We start from the raw sequence: 20811 nt of genomic DNA, 5'->3' as shown, positions 1-20811 counted from the left end.
TGCTTTCACACAAATGAGGAAACAGTACAGTATTTGTCTTACATTATTTCTGGGACTTTGATTATTTCGTCACTTCTTATTGTCAGTCTGTGACTCAACAACTTTTCCGAGCTAAGATTCCATTCACTTTTTTCTGGTTACTTTTAAGGACTGCACTGTTTTATAGTGATAGTGATAGTTTTAATATTTTGCTATGACATAATCATGTCATTCAAGTTGCAGGCAGAACAGAAAGTTTTTGAAACTGCAAACTAACATTCTGGGTGTCCTTTGCCATAACAATTACATCACTTTGTACCTTTTTGTTACTTTCCTGGTCACAGTTGGCACATTGCAGCATCTCCTCAGCAGTCTCCTCGGCATCCGCATTATTGTCTACAAGGAACTTCAGAAGCCGATCCTCTGGTGGAAGGCTATTAGTTCCTTTCACTGTTGACTGGTATCTGCAGAAAAGACAGAAAACACTACATCTTGAGTAGCTTGTTGAGAGGGTTACAGCCTCAATCTAAGCAACACTGGACAAAAATAAGGTAATCTGTCTGAAAAGGCTGGCACCTTTATTACTATACCGGTTTATTCGTTACTCGTATTTGGGTGCTTTAAAGGAGACTTCAAAAGCTTGGGGGAAAAGGGCTTTTTACTGATGTAAAGGAATTTCACTTAGTCTGGAAAGATAAAGTTAAATAAAATATAAGAGAGCTCTTTGAAGCTCTGGATCTGCTTATTATTCATCATTGATATAGGAGAGCAAACACAACCCCAGGTTTCTTTTTAGCACTGTAGCCAGACTAACAAAGACTCATAGCTCTGTTGAGACATGTACTCCTTTAAGTCTTAGCAGTGAGGACCTCATGAGCTTCTTCACAAATAAAATGGTTTCAAACAGAAAGAAAACTCATGGCGTCTTTCCCAGCAGCTTTACAAGCATGCACAGCATAGGGTGTTGAACTGAAGAGAAGATTAGATGCGGTCTGTTGGTTTCCGTAGCTAGGCAACTTTTTATGAATTGGCATTTGAACTGGACAAATTTTTATTTTAATTCATTTGATTGAACTGAATCATAACTGGGTTGAATTGGACTGCATCTGTAAAGTTAGTTTAACTAGCATGTATTTTTGTTCGTTTTCAAGCTGAGATCTACGACGACTGAGGAATCATTTAAATACACAATCTGATGAAAAAGAATAGTGCTTGTTTCTTGCTGTAGCCTCTCTCACTTTCATAAGTCCAACTCTTTTAATATGCGCAGATTATGTGCAGAGTTTTATATCAACTCCCTGAAGGGGGTAAAATCTGCTCATTTCATCTTAAAACAGACTGTTTTGCACATAGGATTTACTGACACTGTCAATAGGTTGGAAGCAAAATAATAAAAATGCAAATTACAGAATACAAGTGTTATATAAAACCTCAAGTACACCAAGAGTTTACTTTTGAGTAATAGAAATATATTGTATTTCAAATGATCAAGTTAAAATTACCCTCTAATTATATTTATGGTGAGTAACAAAAAGTAAATAAATGAAACGTGAACAAGGAAGAAAAAAAAAGATAAAAGGCAGGCTTTTATGTAAAATATAAAGTGTTTTTAAATGTATGTAAATGAGTCCAGAGGAAATCTTCAAGCTTTTATTCTCATATATATTGATGTGTGGGACTAGTCAGTAAATTCAAAATGAAAATAGTGCAACGTTATTACAGAGAGGGGGGGGGTCATTCCAGTCCACATCACCAGCTACGACAAATAAATTACTGAAACAACAACATAATGATAAATAATGGAAAATAGATAAGCACAGTTTTCTATCCTTAAAAACTGAATAACTAAGCAAATCTAAGACTAAGGCAAACAAAATAAACTAGAGTTGTTAAAATTCAAATAAAATCACAGATTGAAAAATAAATCAAGTTTGCATGGTGAATGAAAACAAAAAAACAAAAGCCAACATCCAGTATTTTTCACAAATATTGAACAAAGGGGAACCCGAAATTACACGCTTTTTTTTTGTAATTTTGTTCTGTATTTATTAGTATTGCTGATTTAAAAAGCAGGATAATTTGGGAGCAACAAAAAAATATAAAAAAAGCACCCAAAAAAGCAAAAGAGTAGTAGTATCAAAAAGATGGCATTTTCATTGATAAACAAACATTAAAAGATAAACATAATGCATAACGTTTTGTGTGTAGCAAAGCCCCGAATATTTTAGTGCAGTATAGCAGCTACCCTGAGGGGGCAGCAGAGATGTACTCAACACCGCCAACATCGAAGAAGAAGAGAATGCGGAAAAGCCTGTGAAATAAGCGTGTCTTGATCTGCTACATAGAAAGTTCTAGCAAGAGGTGACTGCGACTGAGGAAATACACGACAGGGTAAACTTTCCCCACCTGGTGGATTTTATTCGGCGCTAAAGATGTCTGTTATTTCTGAGGAAAATGTTCGAGGTGGAAGCGTTTTCAAGGATATTAGTGCCGATGACGACGACTGGCAGCCCAGTGAGATCGAGAGCCTGTGCATGAACTGCTACCAGAACGGTATAACACGTATGCTCCTGACCAAAATACCATTCTTTAAAGAAGTAATCGTCAGCTCGTTTAGCTGCGCTAACTGCGGCTGGTCTAATACTGAAATCCAGTCCGCAGGCCAGATTCAAGAACAAGGCGTTTGTTACACGCTGAAAGTCCAAACAAAGCAAGACTTGAACCGGGAGGTTGTGAAAGCAGACAGTGCGACCACCAGAATCCCTGAGCTGGATTTTGAAATCCCTCCTTTTACTCAGAAAGGCTCACTTTCTACCATTGAGGGCCTCTTAGACCGTGCAGTTGCAGGACTGGAGCAAGACCAGCTTGTTAGACGAGCAACGGATCCTGAGGTGGCTGAGAAAATCGATGGATTCATCCAGAAACTAAAGAAGCTAAAAGATGTTGAAGATGAATTCACCCTGGTGATTGAGGATCCATCTGGTAACAGCTTTGTAGAGAATCCTGTGGCCCCTCAAAAAGATGAGGCTCTCACCATATCCCGGTTCAAGCGGACGGTCCAGCAGGATATTCAGCTGGGAATACGAGCTGATGATGACCTTGATGAAGAACCAGCAGGTAACGACCTGGAGTCGATGAGAAATGAAGTTTTGGTCTTCAACACAAACTGCCCAGAGTGCAACGCGCCAGCCTCTACCAACATGAAGCTCGTCCAGATCCCCCACTTCAAAGAAGTCATCATCATGGCCACTAACTGTGACAGCTGTGGCCACCGGACCAATGAGGTGAAATCAGGTGGAGCCACCGAGGACCTCGGTACCAAGATCACCCTGCACGTCACTGAACCCTCAGACATGACCCGAGACCTGCTCAAGTCTGAGACGTGTTCTGTCAGCATCCCAGAGCTGGAGTTTGAGCTGGGGATGGGAGCCGTGGCTGGGAAGTTCACCACCCTGGAGGGCCTCCTGAAAGACATCAAAGACCTGATCGTCTCCAAAAACCCCTTTATCTGCGGTGACAGCAGCACCACAGATCGGACGCAGAAGCTGAGGGAGTTTGGTGAAAAGATAGACAAGATTGTCGCAGGAGAAATGAAGGTCCATGTCATCCTGGATGACCCAGCAGGAAACAGCTACTTGCAGAATGTTTATGCCCCAGAACCAGATCCAGAGATGACTGTTGAGAAGTACACTCGCACGTTTGAGCACAATGAAGAGCTCGGTCTGAATGACATGAAGACTGAGGGATACCAAGAAAAACACTGAACTGAATTGAGCATCTGAAAGGATGAAATGAGTTGAAAATGAAAGATATCTTGACATTAACCCAGTGTAATTACAATGCTCCATAATTTGTACCATTTTTACATTGTGCTTTTAAGTTTAAAACTGGGTGAATTGTTGCTTCCAAAAGTTCTCACATTTAAGCAGTGAGAAGAATTCTAAGTAGTATGTATTGTGAAAATAAACATTGAATTGAATTAACTTTATTTGTACAAAAGCACAGTGGTCAATAAAGATAAATCCGTCAACTCAGTTCATTGCATTCTTGTGACATTCCAGAAGGTGGCGCTGTGTTATTGCTGATAGGAGGACAGAGGACCACAGACTGTGTGACATATAATCTTTTAATAAACCTGTGAGTGCCATCTGATTAGTGTCACCTGAAGTGATGGTGTAGCTCTGCTCCTGATTTGGCAACGTGAGGATTGTGCTATCATTTTGATTTAAATGTTAATGCTCCTCACCTCATTTGTAGCCAGCACATGCTGGCAGCTAACGATTCCCATGATTCATTTTTTTTTCTTAAATATTTCTTTAAAAAGAAAGGACAAAAGTTTATTCAAATTTCTTATTTTATCATTCCAAAATCTAAAGAATTTAAATTAATAACAGACAAAAACAAAGGAAAGGAAAATTATAACGTGACTGTGGTTTGACAAAAGATAGTTTTAACTAAAGAAATATTCATTTCAGCTTTCTAATCATGTCACATCTGACCAACTATCGAAAATGTTACTAAGGCCTTTGTTACCTAATTATTTTAAACATGATGGACATTGAAGATTAAACTTTGGGATAAAAATGACAACACAAACAGATTTATCCGGCAATCTCTGCCACATTCAATTTTGACATTACACAATGTGCCCCTTTTTGATTAAGTTCCACAGGTACAATTGCTTTCTCACTGGCCTCAGCGTGTTTATCTAGCTCTCAGCAATGGGGCTCGATAGTGTTCTACTAATAGCTGAGTAGTGAATTCCTAGATTACATAGCTCTCAAGTGAGCAGGTGTTTGCATGATGCAGATGGAAATAGAAGCTACAAGGCAGCCGGCTCCAATATTCAGATTTCAGGGCCTAGTGGGGTTTTCCATAGAAAGATTAATATAATATGAACTTTCCAGTTCTGTGTACTATGGATAAAAGCCCTGTTAGGCCGATAAATGTTTAAATTGCCTAAAGTTCAGCTATTCTGAATTTAAAGATACACAAATAATCTGCAGCTTAAATACAACTGCCAGGTTAAATGAATTACATATTTCATTGATAGAATGTGATGTCCAGCTGAAGCACACTGGGTCCTGGCAGTCATGTTGATGTTGTACCACCCACTTAAAGATGCAGATGAACCACAAAACCCCACAGCAAGTGCAAAAACTGCTTGGGAAGGACAAGAGGAACACAACAAAGAGCCAAAGGTCTTTACCCAGCTCCGTGTTCAAAACCTGATCAAGTTGGCAGGGAATGAGATATCACAAGACGAGTTCTCAGATGACTGAACTATAATCCATAGGACCCAATGAACTGCTGCTAATGTCCATGTGCTTGAAACCACAGGACATCCTGGAGGTCCTTTATCCTGAGGGGTTCTGGCAGCACTAAGAGGACATGTACAACATTAGGCAGGTGGTTTTAATGTTTTGGCTGATCAGTGTATACTTTCACAAAATATACTGTATAAAGGTTGATGTAGCTGTTTAGCAGAGTAAGAATGATTTTGGTTTTTAGAGCACTGTGCTGTGTGCAACTTTATGGAACAAGGTATGAGAATAATGCAGTTACATTATTTATCTATTTTTGCTCAATGAATAGACAAGATGAAGAAAAAAGGCTGGGTAGAAGAAACCTCTTCTGTACAGCTCTATTTTGATCCCGGAAAGTTGATACAACAGACCTGAAGGTGACTGTGAATCACATGTCTTTCCTTAACAAGGGATGAAATGGATTGTTATCATGTGACTGCTTTTGATTACCCTAAGCTGCTGGTACTGCTGCCAAATACCAGAATGCTTTGTTTGCTATGTGACTGGCCCTAATGGAACTTCCAACCCCTTTCCGTATTGAGGCTAGAGATTAAATAAAGTAGTGGGATGACCCTGCAGCTGCCTCAGCCACTCAGATCTGTATTACCCACACCTGGCCATCGCAATGTCATGACATCCACTAAAATAACAACAAGAGAGGGACCTGGTGGGGTTCTACTCGATCTGATAAAATGAGTGTATTTGTGCGTGTGTAGTGTGTGTTTATAGGTCCCAAAAACCATCATTCTTTGACTGTAGTCTCCATGTTTTCAGTCAGTTGAAGGACTTGAAAACTAATAGGGGCTTAAATATCCCAGACAGACTTCATGACCAAAAGTGAGCCAAACCAACTACAAAGTACTATCTCTTACCCACAGATGGGGCAGCTGAGACGGCTGTCATTGGTCCGACCTCGCAGGCAGCAGGCACAGAAGATGTGGTAGCAGTCCAATAAACACGGAGATTTGTACTGCTCGTGGCACAGGTGACACACCAGGGGGTGGACATTAGCACAATCCACATCACATAGGTTACCCAAGTTGGAGAAGATTCCTCCTGCCATCTGTGAACCGACAGGGTGAATAAGGACAAACTGTGACTGTATTGCTGATGATAGTTTTTTTAGATCCCACATCATCACATCTCTTGACAAAAAAAGCATGTGCTGGGGTTTTGAATTACAGCCCAAATATTCCAGTCGTTTTAAGAGAGGCTAAGCCAGTGGAGATAACAATAAACTTAGATTAAAAAGCGTGAGAATTCAAATAAAATAAACTTTTCTTATCTTACCTTGTCAAACATGTAATGAGTGCCTTCAGATTTCTGTGACCACACACAATCCACAGATCATAAATATAAAACAACCTCACCTCTCGCTAACAACACCTACTGTAAAAGTGGTAGGCTAGTTTACGAAGAAAGAACAGAAAGCCACTGTCTTACCTTTCAGTGGTGCTATCGGCTACCCCCAGCAGGAATTACAGCAATGCAGAAACTCTTCAATAGTAGGCCGATGGGGTCTCTCCACCAGGCAGCTGAAAGCACACACCTCATGCCAGTCCCCAAGTGTTGCCAGAGTTCAGTGGGGGCATTCAATATTGCCGTTGCAAAGCAACTGGAAATACAGTTGTCCTATTCATAATGTCACAATGTCATTACACGCTGGGCTCTATAGAGGTGACAAATTAAGGAATCATCTTGAAGCTGCTGGATAACTTGTCATATTGAGTGTCGTCTTAATGTCTTCTAACACTCAGAAGGTGCAACAAAATAAAGCTTGATGTTGATATTCTGCATTAAAGTTAAGCGTTGCTTTCAATAACAATTTCAATCTAATTTCTATGGAGGTTTACTGCAGTGTTTTTACCTGGTAAACACAGCTCAGTTTCCAAAAAAGGGCAAGATACTGTGTAAAATGTAAACAGAGACAGAATACAGTAACTTCTAAATTACTTAAATCTTTAAAATCAAATTGCAAAAAAAACCAAAACAATATTCACTCAGTTTAAAGTGAGGAATTGTATTGCTTTTTTAACTATTTTTTAGCTGAATGCACATCTGCCCTTACCTGACTCCCGATCTCCGAACCCCTGGAAGAAGAAACAGAAGAAGAAACAGAAGAAGAAACAGAACCAGAAACGGTCTCTGCAGACACACAGGAAGTGGTTTTATTAGACTTGGCTCATCAGGCTGGATCGGACATGGTGCCAGAACTGGTCGAAGTGGAATTAGTCCAACAGTCAAAAGATGTCTCAGAGCCGCAAAAAGGAAATGTTTCCTCTGAAAACCAAATTCAAAAAAGACTCGTCATTGTCATTGAAAATGAACCAGCCTCTAAACATCCAGAGGACTGTGAAACATCAGCAGCCTTACATCCCACAGAAGACACAGCAGTACCAGAACAACTTGTGGACCAATGTGAGCCCTCAGAAGAAAGAGCAGAGGTGCCCTCAGCGTGGAGGAAGTTAAAGAAATACATGATGCCAAAACACCGCCGTCAGTACAAAGAGAAAACCATCGAGAGAGAAAGACACATCAGCGTTTAGAACTCGCACACAAGACTCGTCAACAGCTTGTCAACTTCAAATGAATATAAAATCTTCTCCATACATCATATTGAATCAACATCAATAAAATATGATTCAAATTCATATAACTTTTGTTCATCTGTATCTTTTCATCCTGAACAACTGCACTGTCTGAAAGTATCAGTGCATTGTTCTCACAGCTGTTAACAGCATTAAGGTGTCATTCAGATAAGACTATGAAGATATGTTCCTTCACAAATTATCATTGCATTTATTTATGTGTTTGAATAAAATAAATTATAAAAAAATAAATAAAATGACACACTTGTTTGGATTCTGTTATCAAAATAAGAAACGGTTTTACGAGTCAATTAAAAGGTAATTCTCTTCAAAAGTTATTCTTCCAAGGATAAATTAGGTATTTTTGATATTGTTGAGGGTTTAATATCACCTTTTCCTGTACATATTTATGCTTATTTATGCCTATGCGACCATGGCTCAGTGGTGAGAGTGGGTCGTCCTGAAAGTTGGCGGTTCGATCCCCACTCTCACTGCTCAAAGATTGGTGAACTGACAGCTGGAGGGGTGGCAGTCCACCTCACGGCTGAGGTGCAAGGCAAGGCACCGTACCCCCATGCTCCCCGGGCGCTGTGATTGGCTGCCCACCGCTCCAGTGTATATGGCATCAGTCTCCATCAGTGTGTGACCCTGTGCATGTGTGTGTTCAACAGCTGCCAACTTGGATGGGTTAAATGCCGAGGAGTATATTTGTGTGACAATGACTACATGACAATAAAGTAATCTTGATCATTGTGCTTATTCAGAGTTGATACACTCCTTTTTGAAGGGAACAAGCATTGATCCCACGGTGTGAAGGGTTAAAACACTACATGCTTACAGGTGGGATGAGGCCTATGGTGGAAAAGTACCAGACACAGGGAGATGAGGGGGAGTTTTCTCACACAGGGTGGAGACATCTGGATGGAGCAGAGATGGGGTACGAGGCTGATATCGGACCAAGGACCAATCAGGGAAAGCCAAGTCTAAACCACGGCTTCTCCCCAACTTTTGGACCAATATTTACATCATATTTGTATGGTAATATAAAAGTATGTTTAGAAAAAGAGTGGTAGCCTTTTTCTGATCAGACTGCCTGGCAGAGAGGTCCACAGCGCTGTGTTTAAATAAATTCTGAGCTAGACTTGGAGTTTGTGCATCTTCTCTCAGACAAACGAACACGACGGTTATCTAAATGGAGCATTCCACCAGTTAATGAGCATGAATAATGATCACTTAGACTTTGTAAAGATTTTATGCATCTTGAACTTGGTTTCCACAAGTGCAAACTAAGTTAAAGATACCTTAAAATACAATTTCTGATCGGAAAAGATGTTACTGTTATCTGCAACCACGGCTCTGACCAGTATGAGTGTAATTTTAACCAAGAGGAATTATGTTAGAGGTTTATGGGAAGTAATAGCTTGCCATTGACACACTGTAAAAAATATAAGTCCTGCAATGAAAAGTGTGACCTCTGAAGAAAGGGAAGTATAAGGTATGTGTATTTAGAGAACAGTACTTTCAAAACAATATCAAGACTTTAAAAGGATCAAAGTTATTGAAAACAGCAGTAATATTACAAGATAAACAGCAATAAGAAGAAAAGGTTGATAAATAGAAACAAAGGGGTTGAAAATAGATGGAAAAAAATTAAAGATTGAGTATATTAAGAGTATATTATAAATAAATAAATACATCAATAAGGTGAGTTCTGTCCTGTGTTCCAGGGAAATATTCCGAACAATCCCACAATCCTGTGGTCTTAAAATAAAGTCAATAAATGAACCAGTATACACAACAGCATGACCTTTCCTCAAGGTGTAATGCAGCCATCATAAATAAACCTGTGCATTTCTTGCAATGAGATGCAGCATGTCTGCTGTGAAAAATCACTGTAACAGGGATCAAACTAAATTATTCTATGATTAATTCAGTTTTAGAACATTTACAACTTAAAATTTTCACCTGGACTGCTGGGATTAATTTTAGAATACAGGATTTACCAAATGAGCTCATTGTCCACACACAGTGGTTTCCAAAGTTTCCAAACTTATCTCACGGTTGTCATGGAGATAGCCCTGTCGTCTTGCTGTTGCAGCTAATATCAGCTAATGGCCACAGGTTAGAAGTGGAGTTAATTGTTAATATCTGTAGAAAAAAAAAGTTTTTACTCCAGCTGACAAATACTGAGATCGCATTGCCTGGGCAGGACATGTGTCTAAGCTCATTTACAAACTATGTACGCCTCTCGAAGCTCTTATCAACATTATATAAAGAAAAAAAAGTAGATAAAGCTGTTGCACGAATTTTAACTTTGTTCTTTATAAATATGAGGTCAATGGACTTATATTAATCGAACCCAGATAGCTCGATTCAATCGATTTGGCAGGCGGGTATTTAACTTCCTGCGCAGCCTTCGCTTCTTCCTTTTTGCTGAGTGTCTCAGCCATGGCCCCGATTGTGAGTAAGAAAACGACCTAATAAAGTTCACATTCACGAAATAACTTAGCTTGTCTTTTTCACCCACGTCTGTGTATAAATTAGGTTACAGAACTATAGGGACCACTGATGTTTTAGCTTTTTCTTTAGCCCTATTTACTGTGTTGGCTAAAACCACGTTGGGCTAACGGCTAGTGCTAATCTTAGCTAGCAGTGGTTAACGAGACACTTGCAGGAACTCATTTATTTGCTAATACTGAGTTTTTCGTTTTAGTAGTTGCATATACAGTCTGGTACACATGTAATCGGCCACTTATGGTAATTTGATATCGTCGGCAAACCTACACTCCCTTTGCTAGTTTAGTTACAGTAATTGTTTGCATCACTTTGAGAAACCTCCCCGATTTCTGCCCTAGAAGAAGCAGGTGGTCAGGAAACAAGGTGGGAAGAGGAAGAAGCAGATCCTGAAGTTCACACTGGACTGCACTCACCCTGTTGAGGATGGCATCATGGATGCTGCTAACTTTGTGAGTAGATGAGTTCAGATCAAATTTCATATTGTCTGCAGCAGATGCCAGCTGCAACATCTATCGGGATCAATTCCAGTTCTATATATGAGTAACATTCAGTTAAGAGCCTTGCAAAAGAAAAAAAGCATATAAGTTCTGTTGTTTTGAATGGACTCAAATTTAAAACACTGCATGCCTCTTGCCATCGTCTGTAAAAAAAAAAAATAAATAAATAAATAAACAACTGCTATGTTTGCATCACACTGTTTGTGGCAAAACTTTACATTTGCCAACCTGTGGTGAGGGTTATATGTACCAACTCCTGTGTGTTCCTCTGCATGTGCAGGAGCAGTTCCTGCAGGAGCGCATCAAGGTGAATGGCAAAGCTGGGAACCTTGGCGGTGGTGTGGTGTCCATTGAGAGGAGCAAGAGTAAAATAGCAGTCAACTCGGAGGTTCCCTTCTCCAAGAGGTACATAATACAGTGCAGCTTTGTCGTGCTGTTTGAAACGGTTGATCAGACTCTCAAGAACGTCAGCGATTTCGTAACAACACCCAAATGTAGCCCCTGTTACAAGACCTTAAAGATGCTATAGAGGGCATGTGCCGACCTAACTGCCCTATCCAGCCACACCTTGCCTAACTGAGCAGAAAAACATTAGAAATGGCTGCTGTCTCTACTCACAGGATGGAGAGTAATGAGGCCTGTGTCCACATCATTTTTATCTGGCTGAAAGGTGCTGGCAGGGCGCTCAAAGTACTAGTTGATGGTGTTTTACCAGAAATCACTCTGACCAGAGGAGTTTTTTGTTTTTTAATTCTATAACAACGTCATGACAACACATCTACACTTTAGCTGTTACCATTTAGCGTTAGTGTCCCCCTTTGCCTTGTATATTTTTTAGTGTATTTCCCCAAATACTATTTGTTAAATGTGGTTCATTTCACCGTGAACATTAATGGAGAACACTTTGCCCTCATGCTGACAGCTGGGTGAGCTGATCCCGACTCAGTCTGACAGCTGTAGTTGAGGGAAAAGTCAGTGTATGACAAGTTGTCGGACACGTCAGTACAATAAAAATCAAAGTCTTGTGTAAGAGCTACTATTAGAAGGAGTATGATTTATGGCCTTTTTTTAGGTTTATTACAGAACGATTTAAAGTAGGACTCCTTCTAAATGGTTTGTAGTGCAAGAGCACAAACTTTTTCAGAGAAACGAACAGACCTGTAGAGTGTCTCTGGGATCTGCTGTCACCTGTGGGATAGACTGCTGGTCATTTTCGCTTCAACAGACCGTTTGAGCTTTGTCACCATTCCGTTATTATTAAAGGATAACTGCGGTATTTTCAACATTAAGCCTCATTTATGAGTCGTCTGCAATGTTTTAGAACCCCCCTCACCGCTTTTTTGATGTTTACTGCTGTCTCCGGTATTTGCCTAATTTTGATTCTTCTCAACCTGCTTCAGAATGGCAAGTCATGCGCATGTCCAAAAAGGTCAGTAAAAGCACCATAAACGTCCGTTTTCAAAATAATCAACTCACCGGAGTGGTTACTGGTGTGCATTGGTAATCCATATCAAATTTCGTTGCGAAAAGTTGCTTCTGTCGTGTTTTATTTGACATTTTGTACTGGATGTTCGTTGATATTACTCCGCCATCAAGTGGTGTGGAGAATAACAAGTCAGATTCAACTGCTGAGCGGAAGTTTATCCACGGCTGTGAGGTGGCTAAGAAAATAGTGCGAGCATGAACGAGCTGCCAAATAAAACACGACAGAAGCCACCTTTCGCAACGAAATTTGATATGGATTACCAGTGCACACCAGTAACCACTCCGGTGAGTTGATGATTTTGAAAACGGACGCTTATGGTGCTTTTACTGACCTTTTTGGACATGCGCATGACTTGCCATTCTGAAGCAGGTTGAGATGAATCAAAATTAGGCAAATACCGGAGACAGCAGTAAACATAAAAAAGCGGTGAGGGGGGTTCTAAAACATTGCAGATGACTCAGAAAAGAGGCTTCCGAGCAGCTCATGGTCAGTTCCGACAGGGACAGACCCAGACTGCAGCGAGCTATGAGCTCGCTGCGCGCTCGCTGCAGTCTGTGTCTCGCTCCGGTGATCAGCTGCAAGGTACCTCTCCAGGACTATGGGGCGAGCAGGTCGGATCACAGCTGACCCTTCTCTATTTGCACCACTCCCCTCGGGCAGGAGGCTTCGGTCCATTCGGACCAGAACCTCCCATCACAAAAACAGTTTTTCCCCCCTTGCAGTTGGACTTATGAACACTTCATAATCACCTCATAACCTGCCCCAGTCACTTTACCATCATTAAAATTACACTAATGAAGCTGCACTGTTGTTGCTCTGTATATTGGATACTGTGTATTGTTGTACACACCTTGTACATTTTGTATTCATATATTTTTATTCTTTATTTTTTATCCTATGTTACATGTTTGAACCTTACGCCGCAGCAAATTCCAACTATGGCAATAAAACGAATTCTGATTCTTATGAGCTTTCTTTTCAGTCAGTGTATTACTCTATAGCTCTGTTTTCAGTGAGAGCAAGGGCAGCCAATCAAGCAACGGCAACCTGCATTTCATAATGAGGTTGCCAGATAAGCTCTGAAACGACGGCAAAAGACGCATTCTAAACCCAGCATAGTAACAGCTGTTTCAGAGAGCCTTTTAGGGAGGTTCTGAGCCATTACAGACCCAACCAATTTTTTTTGGGCTACATATCACATCACAGAACAAGGATTAATGCCCCATTCAACCTTTCTCTATCACCTTTAACTACTACCATCATCAACAGTAAGTCTCCAACCAATCTATCCCCACAATTGGTATTTTCTTTGTTCTGATGTTTCTCTCTGGCATGTCATGGCCTCTGCTTGGCATAGACAGACACAGCAAGAACAAGTTTATCATCCAGTTTTTACCGGGGGGTGATAGATTCTGTCCATATGATTGGTTGCTTGAAAGAAAGCATCCATGACGACACCAACGCTTTCTATGTGCTCGGAGCAGCGACACGCAAAAGGCGGAGTGATCTGAAAGAGCACACTGGTCTTGGTAACAGTTTTGATTTAGCATGATTTAGCAGTCATGAGACACAACATATTTTTGGGGGCACAAATCCATCAGGAAAACATTTGACTTGTGAACCTGGGAACCTGCCTTTGTGTAATGGCTTATTCTCACTTGCATAATAAATCTGTTAATTTTCCTCTAAAGTTGTATCGACTAGCTTACCTACAACCCTCTTCCAAAGTGCAGATGGAAAAAAGGGTTCTTGCATGTAGTTTTTCATTAAATGAAAATACTTTGATGCAGTTTCATTGACTATGAGTGAGAGTTGCTACAGAGCTTATCCTGTCTATCAGGAAAATAACAAAAGTATAACAAATATTCTGGAGAGAAAAGTGAAGAAAGTAAGGTCTGCTCAGGAAGCTGAAGAGAGTTTGGTCAAATGTTGGCTAGAACACCCGTGCCTCTAATGAGCCAACATGCAAATATCATGACAGACTCCAGAGAGGGATGCCTTGGAGAGAAACTGTCAGTTATCTTACACACCCAGGTGAGCAAAACTGAACAAGCAGCAGCTACGTGTATCACGGTGTAGCGTCAATGATGAGAGACACTGGAGACCAGCCAGATGGCTTAAGTCTGGCGAAAAATCTTTTAGTATGTACACATGTACCTTATGCTCATTTTTTCAATTTTGTCACAAATTAAGACTGTTTTTAGATGTTTAAAATGGCCAAGGTTGAGTAAAAAGCTGGCCAAGCATGGAGATGCAAGGTGGAGATTTCATGAATGTATGGGGACGTGGACACACATTTTCAGTTCATAATCCAAGCCGACTGAGTGTTACACTGTTATTCACAGAAACTGTGACTGAAAACATTTGTTTCGAGTTTATTTTCTAAATATTCCTCCATAAATACCAGAAGCATTGCGAGCAGTATTATGAGAGTGTTAATGTGGGATTTGGATGAGTCAGTTGCATCAATGGAACCCACATCTGTTAACAATGAGTTTGCTGGAAAATAACCCCAGCAGAACACCCCCACCACCACCAGAGGGCGTCTTTTGCATTTTAAGCCTCAAGTGGAGCATTTGATATTATCTCTGGAAGAACTTACTTGACAATGTTTGAAACCGACCCTGATGTAAGCTGCACGTCGTGCGTCATTCGGCCTGTAATAAAAACATAAATGAAGAACAACCGCATTTATTCAGCTAACTTTATTCAAACATTTAAAAACATTTTTAAAGATTGGTGAGATGATGCATTGGATGCAACGTCACAATTCAGTGGTCATGAAAATGATATTCAAGTTGATATACAAATTTTTTATTTTTTTTTTAAATTTATCCTGCCCTCTCTTCTTCCCTCATTTCTTCTCAGGTACTTGAAGTATCTTACCAAGAAGTATCTGAAAAAGAACAACCTCAGGGACTGGTTGCGGGTTGTAGCCAACACCAAGGAGAGCTATGAGCTGCGCTACTTCCAGATCAACCAGGATGAGGAAGAGGAGGAGGATGAAGATTAAACTGACAACAGTCTTAATAAAATGTCACAAGACAAACAAGGATGATGTCTTTTTTCTTTGATATCTCCCCTTTAATTTTGTTGTCCAGGCGTCTCACAGCAGTTTCACAAAGTGTACTGAAGCTGTGACCAACATGTCATGTTTGAGAAGTTAAAAGGCATCCTTAGACACTAAATTCACATGAAGAGTCCATCTGACTACAAATTTGTTTTAATTTATGTGTTCGTTCAACTGGTTTTTCCCTTTCTTGTAATTGAAATCCAAAAATAAGTTCCAGCCGAGCCAATTAAGCGACTCATGGTTCAAACCTGAGTTGCAGTTACGACACCTCCAGCTTGTTTGTTTTCATACATGAATTAAGGCTGGAAGTCGTGCTCTCTGGGGCATCCGGTGTTACAGCTTTGGTAACCTTGACAACAGATCTCTGGCAGTCAGGACTCCTCACCACATGCAATATTCAGGCTTCACTTCTGAATTTATTGAAAAAAAATTTTATGCCAGCGGACACTGAGCCCCTTTATCTTAGGGGTTTTGGGGCTGTAATGGAGGGTCGGAGTCAGGCAAACGTTTTATGACGTCAGTGTTTGTCGTTGCACAGAATATTTGTGCTCTTTTATCCCCCTCCAGGTTAGACTTCAGATCTAGAGGAAGGGTTACAAGTCAATTGTGCGGCAGCTGTGCGAGAAGGCAGGAGAAGTTTGTGTCGTTTCTTCCGACTTCCAAACAGAAATGTGCAGGCGACGGGCGCGAGAGCGAATACGCCTCTTAGCGGCACGAGGAGATGCCGCACGGTGTGATTTTTTTTTTTTTTTTAAACACTACTAGTTTAAGTGGTTACTAGGAGAGTATGACTAACTAGTTGTGGGGGAAATTATGGGATGCATCGTCATGGCAACAGACCAGACGTCATAATCTGGGCATGTGTGTTCCATTTTTGTCTTTCTTATTTTTCAGACTGCAAGACCTGGATAGAGATCAGTGGAAAAAAATATTAATGTTTATTTTCTTATTTATTTATCTTTTTCATCTCGACAGAAAGCCCCATACTCACAGCAAAACAATTAAAAAATTAAAAATTTGAACAGAGCGACGAATACAGTTCTTTCGGGTGAAGAAAGAGACTGGGCTGCGGCGTCTGGAGGGTTAACTTTCTGTATTCCCAGCCTAAAAGAGGTTTGGGGGCTATGAGGTAAAGATGCCGGGGTCGCTGAGTAATGAAGACGAGGGACAAGACGACATGGATTTTGAAGACGATATGCCAGGTGAGGGAAAGGGGGGAGGCGGGGTGTCCTTCAGATTATTTTGCGCCGCTACGCCTTGAATGCGGGGAAAAGGGCTTGTCCTGCGTTCCTGAGACCAAAGAGGAGGAGGAGGTGGGGTGGGGTGCAATAAGCAGAGTCATGCCATAATTCCCTTTTTCGCCCCCTTTTGTACGACCTGGTGTCTTAATGGTGGAAGCGTGTTTTTTGGATTTAACAGCGGCTGTCCTCACATTGTGCCAGCTTTAAATGGGTGATGGAAACCCTGCTGCACGGTTTCTGTGGGCTGTGTTTTCTTTCACAGGCTGCCTGCACAAGTTAAAAGCTTTAGCTCACCTCAAGTGCAAAAAACACAAGTTCTTTCACAGAGTGCGGTTATAATCGTGACAGTTTATTAGTTGACGTGCCAATGTAGTCTATACTGTGATGATTTTATTTAATGTGTGCATGTGTTTTTAAGTGAAAACGGGCTACAGGGACAGCATCCGCGTCCGTGCTGTAAAAGATGCGCTGTCACAACGCTTGTGATCAGGAAGCTCCTCAAACTTTAATTTTTTTTTTCCCGGCATTGCATGGCCGCAGAGGTGTGGAAGCCACGTGTGGGGTACAGTAAACCGTGAAGTGTGTTTTGTTGCCTTAGGCACGGATGACAGTGACTAAGTCGCCAGCATCCCTTCAGCTTTAACTGAGATCACCTCCAACCCATCTTCCTGATATGCAGCTCATTCTAATCACACGACAGCTTCATTCAAGCCGACATTCTAGTGTTATTCCTTCTGGCTGCTAAAACAAAATGATGCCCACCACAAGCTGAACCAGCTGTGTTTATGTTCTCTTTTTAAAAGTGCTCATTTACAATTAAGTCAAATAGTTTAAGATTTCGAACGTATACAATAAGTTCTTTGTCTTAGTCCAGTGTCAGGAGCTGAAGTGATAGAGTTTTGCATCCTGAATAGCCAGGCATCAGTTGGAACACTTCGGTCAGTGGACTCACAGGGTTTATTTATTTCACTTGTGCTGCTTGCTCTGAGCATCAAACGGTTAGATGTCAGGGGCAAGACTTGAATGATGGAGCATCACCCTCTCTTTCACTTTCATATCACAATGTGGAAAAGTTGTGGCTTATAAAATGAGTCGAGAGTGAAAAGAAAGTTGAGTGTAAAATCCCAAAGCACTGTTTTTTCATAGCTCTTACTGCTGAATTATTCAGTGTTACAGAGATTTGAAAGAATGTATTTCACATTTAGTTCAAGTTGAAAGAACCCTATGCTTTACGAATGATTATTAAAAAAAAGGCTTTACTGGGATATATGTTTGATATTGCACCATATTGATCGCTTAACTCTACCGAAGCATCATCAGAAGTAGTCACGTCATTGAGTTGCTGTAGTGCAATTCTTGCTCATTATTCTTGAGTATTCTAAAGCCCTTGAAATTCTGTAGCTGATATATTTTGTACCATTGCAAGAAAAAGGTGGAAGAATAGGTACAGGATAGTCATACATCATAGATTACCACATTTAACATTAACAACACATATTAACTACTTTTGCAAGGCGTTTGTGACAAACTCATACATATAGATACATGATTTCCCGATAGGAACAACACTGTAGGTTCTTAAGCCAGATCAATGCCTGCTTTTTGTGTGGATTTTGAGTAGTTGGGGCAAAAGACAGAGAGAAAACAAATGGAGGAACAGAGGGATGTTCAGGCATCAACCTGTGACTGCCAGGCGTAGCCTGAGGGAGAACACAATCTCTGATGTGTGTCCCAAACAAGCCAGCAGTTGGTTAAATGTGCATTCAAGACATGTGAATAGGGTTTGAAATGTTATAATTTTAATGTTTTGAGAGTTTTTTTGTGTGCTAGATTGTATGTTCAAATGGTAGATATTTATGGGTTGTTTTTTTATAACATCTAAACACTTAACTGACCATGATGGAATATTACAAATCTATTCTTATGATGCTGATCCAGGAAAGGGTCTACATATAGTTAACCTCCATCAACAGGCATCAAAGTTAAAGGCAATGTCAAGGATCCAGGTCATAGTTTTTTCAGCATCAGGAAAAGTGCAATTATACATTACATGGTGGAAGTGCATCCAAGGAGAATTACGCACCTCAAAATGCTGTCTTTTCACTACCATTATTTGTCATGGCACATGGTGTGGCCTAAGTCCCTTTGTTTCACTCTGGATGCTTACATTGTCACAGACTGTGCCGTCGTGTTTTCTGTTTTAATTGCTTTCTTCTTCCTCAAAACTAAAAGATTATCATGGGCTTTTGTGTGACTGCAAATGTTATTCCCAATTGGATATGATACTATTTTTGGATTCCTCTCTGTGAAAGTTGACACAATTTTTTTTCTCCTGCGCATGCACATAGCCTAAGAATAAAAGATGCTTTTAAATGTGTGTGTATATTCACACATGAGCATTGCAGCATTTCAATTTATTTTTTTTTTTTGGCTGATACTGGACCCATTTTTAACCTATAAGATACATGATTCTAATGATTCTATATGGGTTTTGACCTTCCATCACTTTGATGTTTTCATTTTCTAAGAGTAGCTTTTTGGCATCTTTGTCTGAATTCATTTGAAGCGTGTACTTGTTTATAAAGAAAGGATGTAAAAATTTTTCTGCTTTTTGTGAGAATTAATCTGTGACAACATGAAGTGGGAATTTATTCCCAGGGGTCAACTGAGAGGGGACTGATGTGCTTTCTGGTACACTCTAATTTCCTCACTTTGGAGTCGCCCATGAATTTCCCTTCAAATGGGTCGGTTCGTTGACTTAGCCTTTGCAGTAAAGTCAGAAATGCGATGGTGTCATCCTATCACATTTTACAGAGGGCTTGTTTGCCAAGTAGAGCTTTCGTCATATTTCTAAAAGAATCTGGTGCCAGAACTCCCTTTGTCTCATGACTGAGAAACCTCCCAACCTCTCAGCACCTGACACGACTCGGTCCATTCACAAAGCAGAAATCTTTTCCTTGATAGTTTTATCAACTGGGACTTCGCATGCCATTTACTTAAAGTAAAGTTCAGATTTTAAGGGTATGTAGGTGTTAAAAGCAGATTTTTTTCCCCCCACTCCTAATCTTCTTTTGGTAAAAAAGCACAAGTTACTTTAAAACCATTGTTCAATATAGATTATTTATAATCAAGACTACACATCTATGTCACTATTACAAGTACAGTGGTTGCTAATATGAAAGTAGTTTTCCTTGTGTTAGCATCAATAGCTCATCAATGATCACTAAGCACAAAATACAGCAATTGTACAGAACAAATAAAAATTTGACCTGATAAAAGTGCAGAAATAGAGGTAATTATCACAACTTTTTTTATATTGTTGTGTTTAGACCTGTCAAAATGATCAAAAATAATCATATAATGGCAATTACTGGAGCTAATTATGGTAATTTTCCATAACTGTCCTAATCACTGGGTGAAACAAACAGCAAATGGTAAGAAAACAGGATTTTTTGAGTTCCAGTATTGATTGTGTGCACTTTATTTTGAGAATTAAAATGAAAAAGATAAATAAAGTATAGCACTTATTTGAAAGACAACCGGCAACCCAAATTTCATCATGAAAGCCCTAGAAGTATGGAAAATGGGAGCGTTGAATTTCATGACAATTCGGCCAACTGCCAGGAAAATGTCGGAAAAACACAAGTTTCAGTTGGATTAATCAGCTGGGGATTATACATTTCTATACAAAGTTTTATCCAAGTGCTTTTAATTGTCAATCTGCACCTGAAGTTAAAAACTAATAATGAGCAGTTTCATTGCTATCCTTAGTCTTGACACTGAAGTGGCTAAAAAGGACTTTGACTTGTCAGCTGTATGTGAATAAGGTGTTTCTGACTAAACCATTTAAACCCTATACGAGTAACACTGCATCACCACTGTCAAGTTTGAGTGATCTATTGTACAAGAAGCTGAGCAAGGGATACACACTCTGGCATCATCTGGTGTGTGTAATCGGTGATGTGTGGTCAGCCTGTCAGTCATCATTCTCTCATAGAAAAGAAGAGAAGTCTGCAGAATGATCGACTGTGTGTTCTATGAAATCCAAAGCTGTCTCCTTACTGCATCTGAGCCATGTCATCATCTCTGCATCTAAAAGAGATGTAAGACTCACTATGTTGCCA

General features: G+C 40.1%; 4 protein-coding genes across 9 annotated transcripts in view; 3 read left to right on the top strand and 1 right to left on the bottom strand.

Annotated features, from left to right (window-relative positions):
• rnf207a (ring finger protein 207a) overlaps window positions 1-6824 on the bottom strand; it is a 29121-nt gene extending 22297 nt beyond the window's left edge. Inside the window, exons 1-4 of one of the 2 annotated variants that reach the window (XM_075461721.1) lie at window positions 6729-6818; window positions 6576-6608; window positions 6158-6348; window positions 299-443 (exon numbers count right to left, since the gene is read on the bottom strand). In XM_075461721.1, coding sequence (XP_075317836.1) covers window positions 299-443; window positions 6158-6348; window positions 6576-6587 — 348 coding nt within the window. In that variant the 5' untranslated portion in view covers window positions 6588-6608; window positions 6729-6818. Of the gene's footprint in view, window positions 1-298; window positions 444-6157; window positions 6349-6575; window positions 6609-6728 lie in introns of both variants that reach the window. The other variant, XM_075461722.1, reaches the window with a different exon arrangement.
• Window positions 2259-4013, top strand: zpr1 (ZPR1 zinc finger). The gene has a single exon (XM_075461717.1). The coding sequence runs from the start codon at window positions 2412-2414 to the stop codon at window positions 3741-3743; it is 1332 nt and encodes a 443-aa protein (XP_075317832.1). The 5' UTR covers window positions 2259-2411; the 3' UTR covers window positions 3744-4013.
• Window positions 6825-10233: 3409 nt separating the features above from the next.
• On the top strand, window positions 10234-15425 carry rpl22 (ribosomal protein L22). Of its 2 annotated transcripts, none has more exons than XM_075461715.1 (4): window positions 10234-10333; window positions 10729-10839; window positions 11168-11292; window positions 15242-15425. In XM_075461715.1, the coding sequence occupies exons 1-4, from the start codon at window positions 10322-10324 to the stop codon at window positions 15384-15386; spliced, it is 393 nt and encodes a 130-aa protein (XP_075317830.1). In that variant the 5' UTR covers window positions 10234-10321; the 3' UTR covers window positions 15387-15425. The 2 variants fall into 2 exon arrangements, with proteins under 2 accessions (XP_075317830.1, XP_075317831.1); XM_075461716.1 differs by having other exon boundaries at window positions 10284-10333; window positions 10732-10839.
• Window positions 15426-15850: 425 nt separating this feature from the next.
• Window positions 15851-20811, top strand: part of chd5 (chromodomain helicase DNA binding protein 5) — a 44530-nt gene continuing 39569 nt past the window's right edge. For 3 of the 4 annotated variants that reach the window (XM_075461714.1, XM_075461711.1, XM_075461712.1), the window contains exon 1: window positions 16326-16648. In XM_075461714.1, coding sequence (XP_075317829.1) covers window positions 16582-16648 — 67 coding nt within the window. In that variant the 5' untranslated portion in view covers window positions 16326-16581. The other variant, XM_075461710.1, reaches the window with a different exon arrangement.

This window comes from Odontesthes bonariensis, chromosome 3 (genome assembly GCF_027942865.1).
Source record: "Odontesthes bonariensis isolate fOdoBon6 chromosome 3, fOdoBon6.hap1, whole genome shotgun sequence".
Lineage (NCBI taxonomy): Eukaryota > Metazoa > Chordata > Actinopteri > Atheriniformes > Atherinopsidae > Odontesthes > Odontesthes bonariensis.
This window is presented reverse-complemented; position numbering and strand designations above follow the sequence as displayed.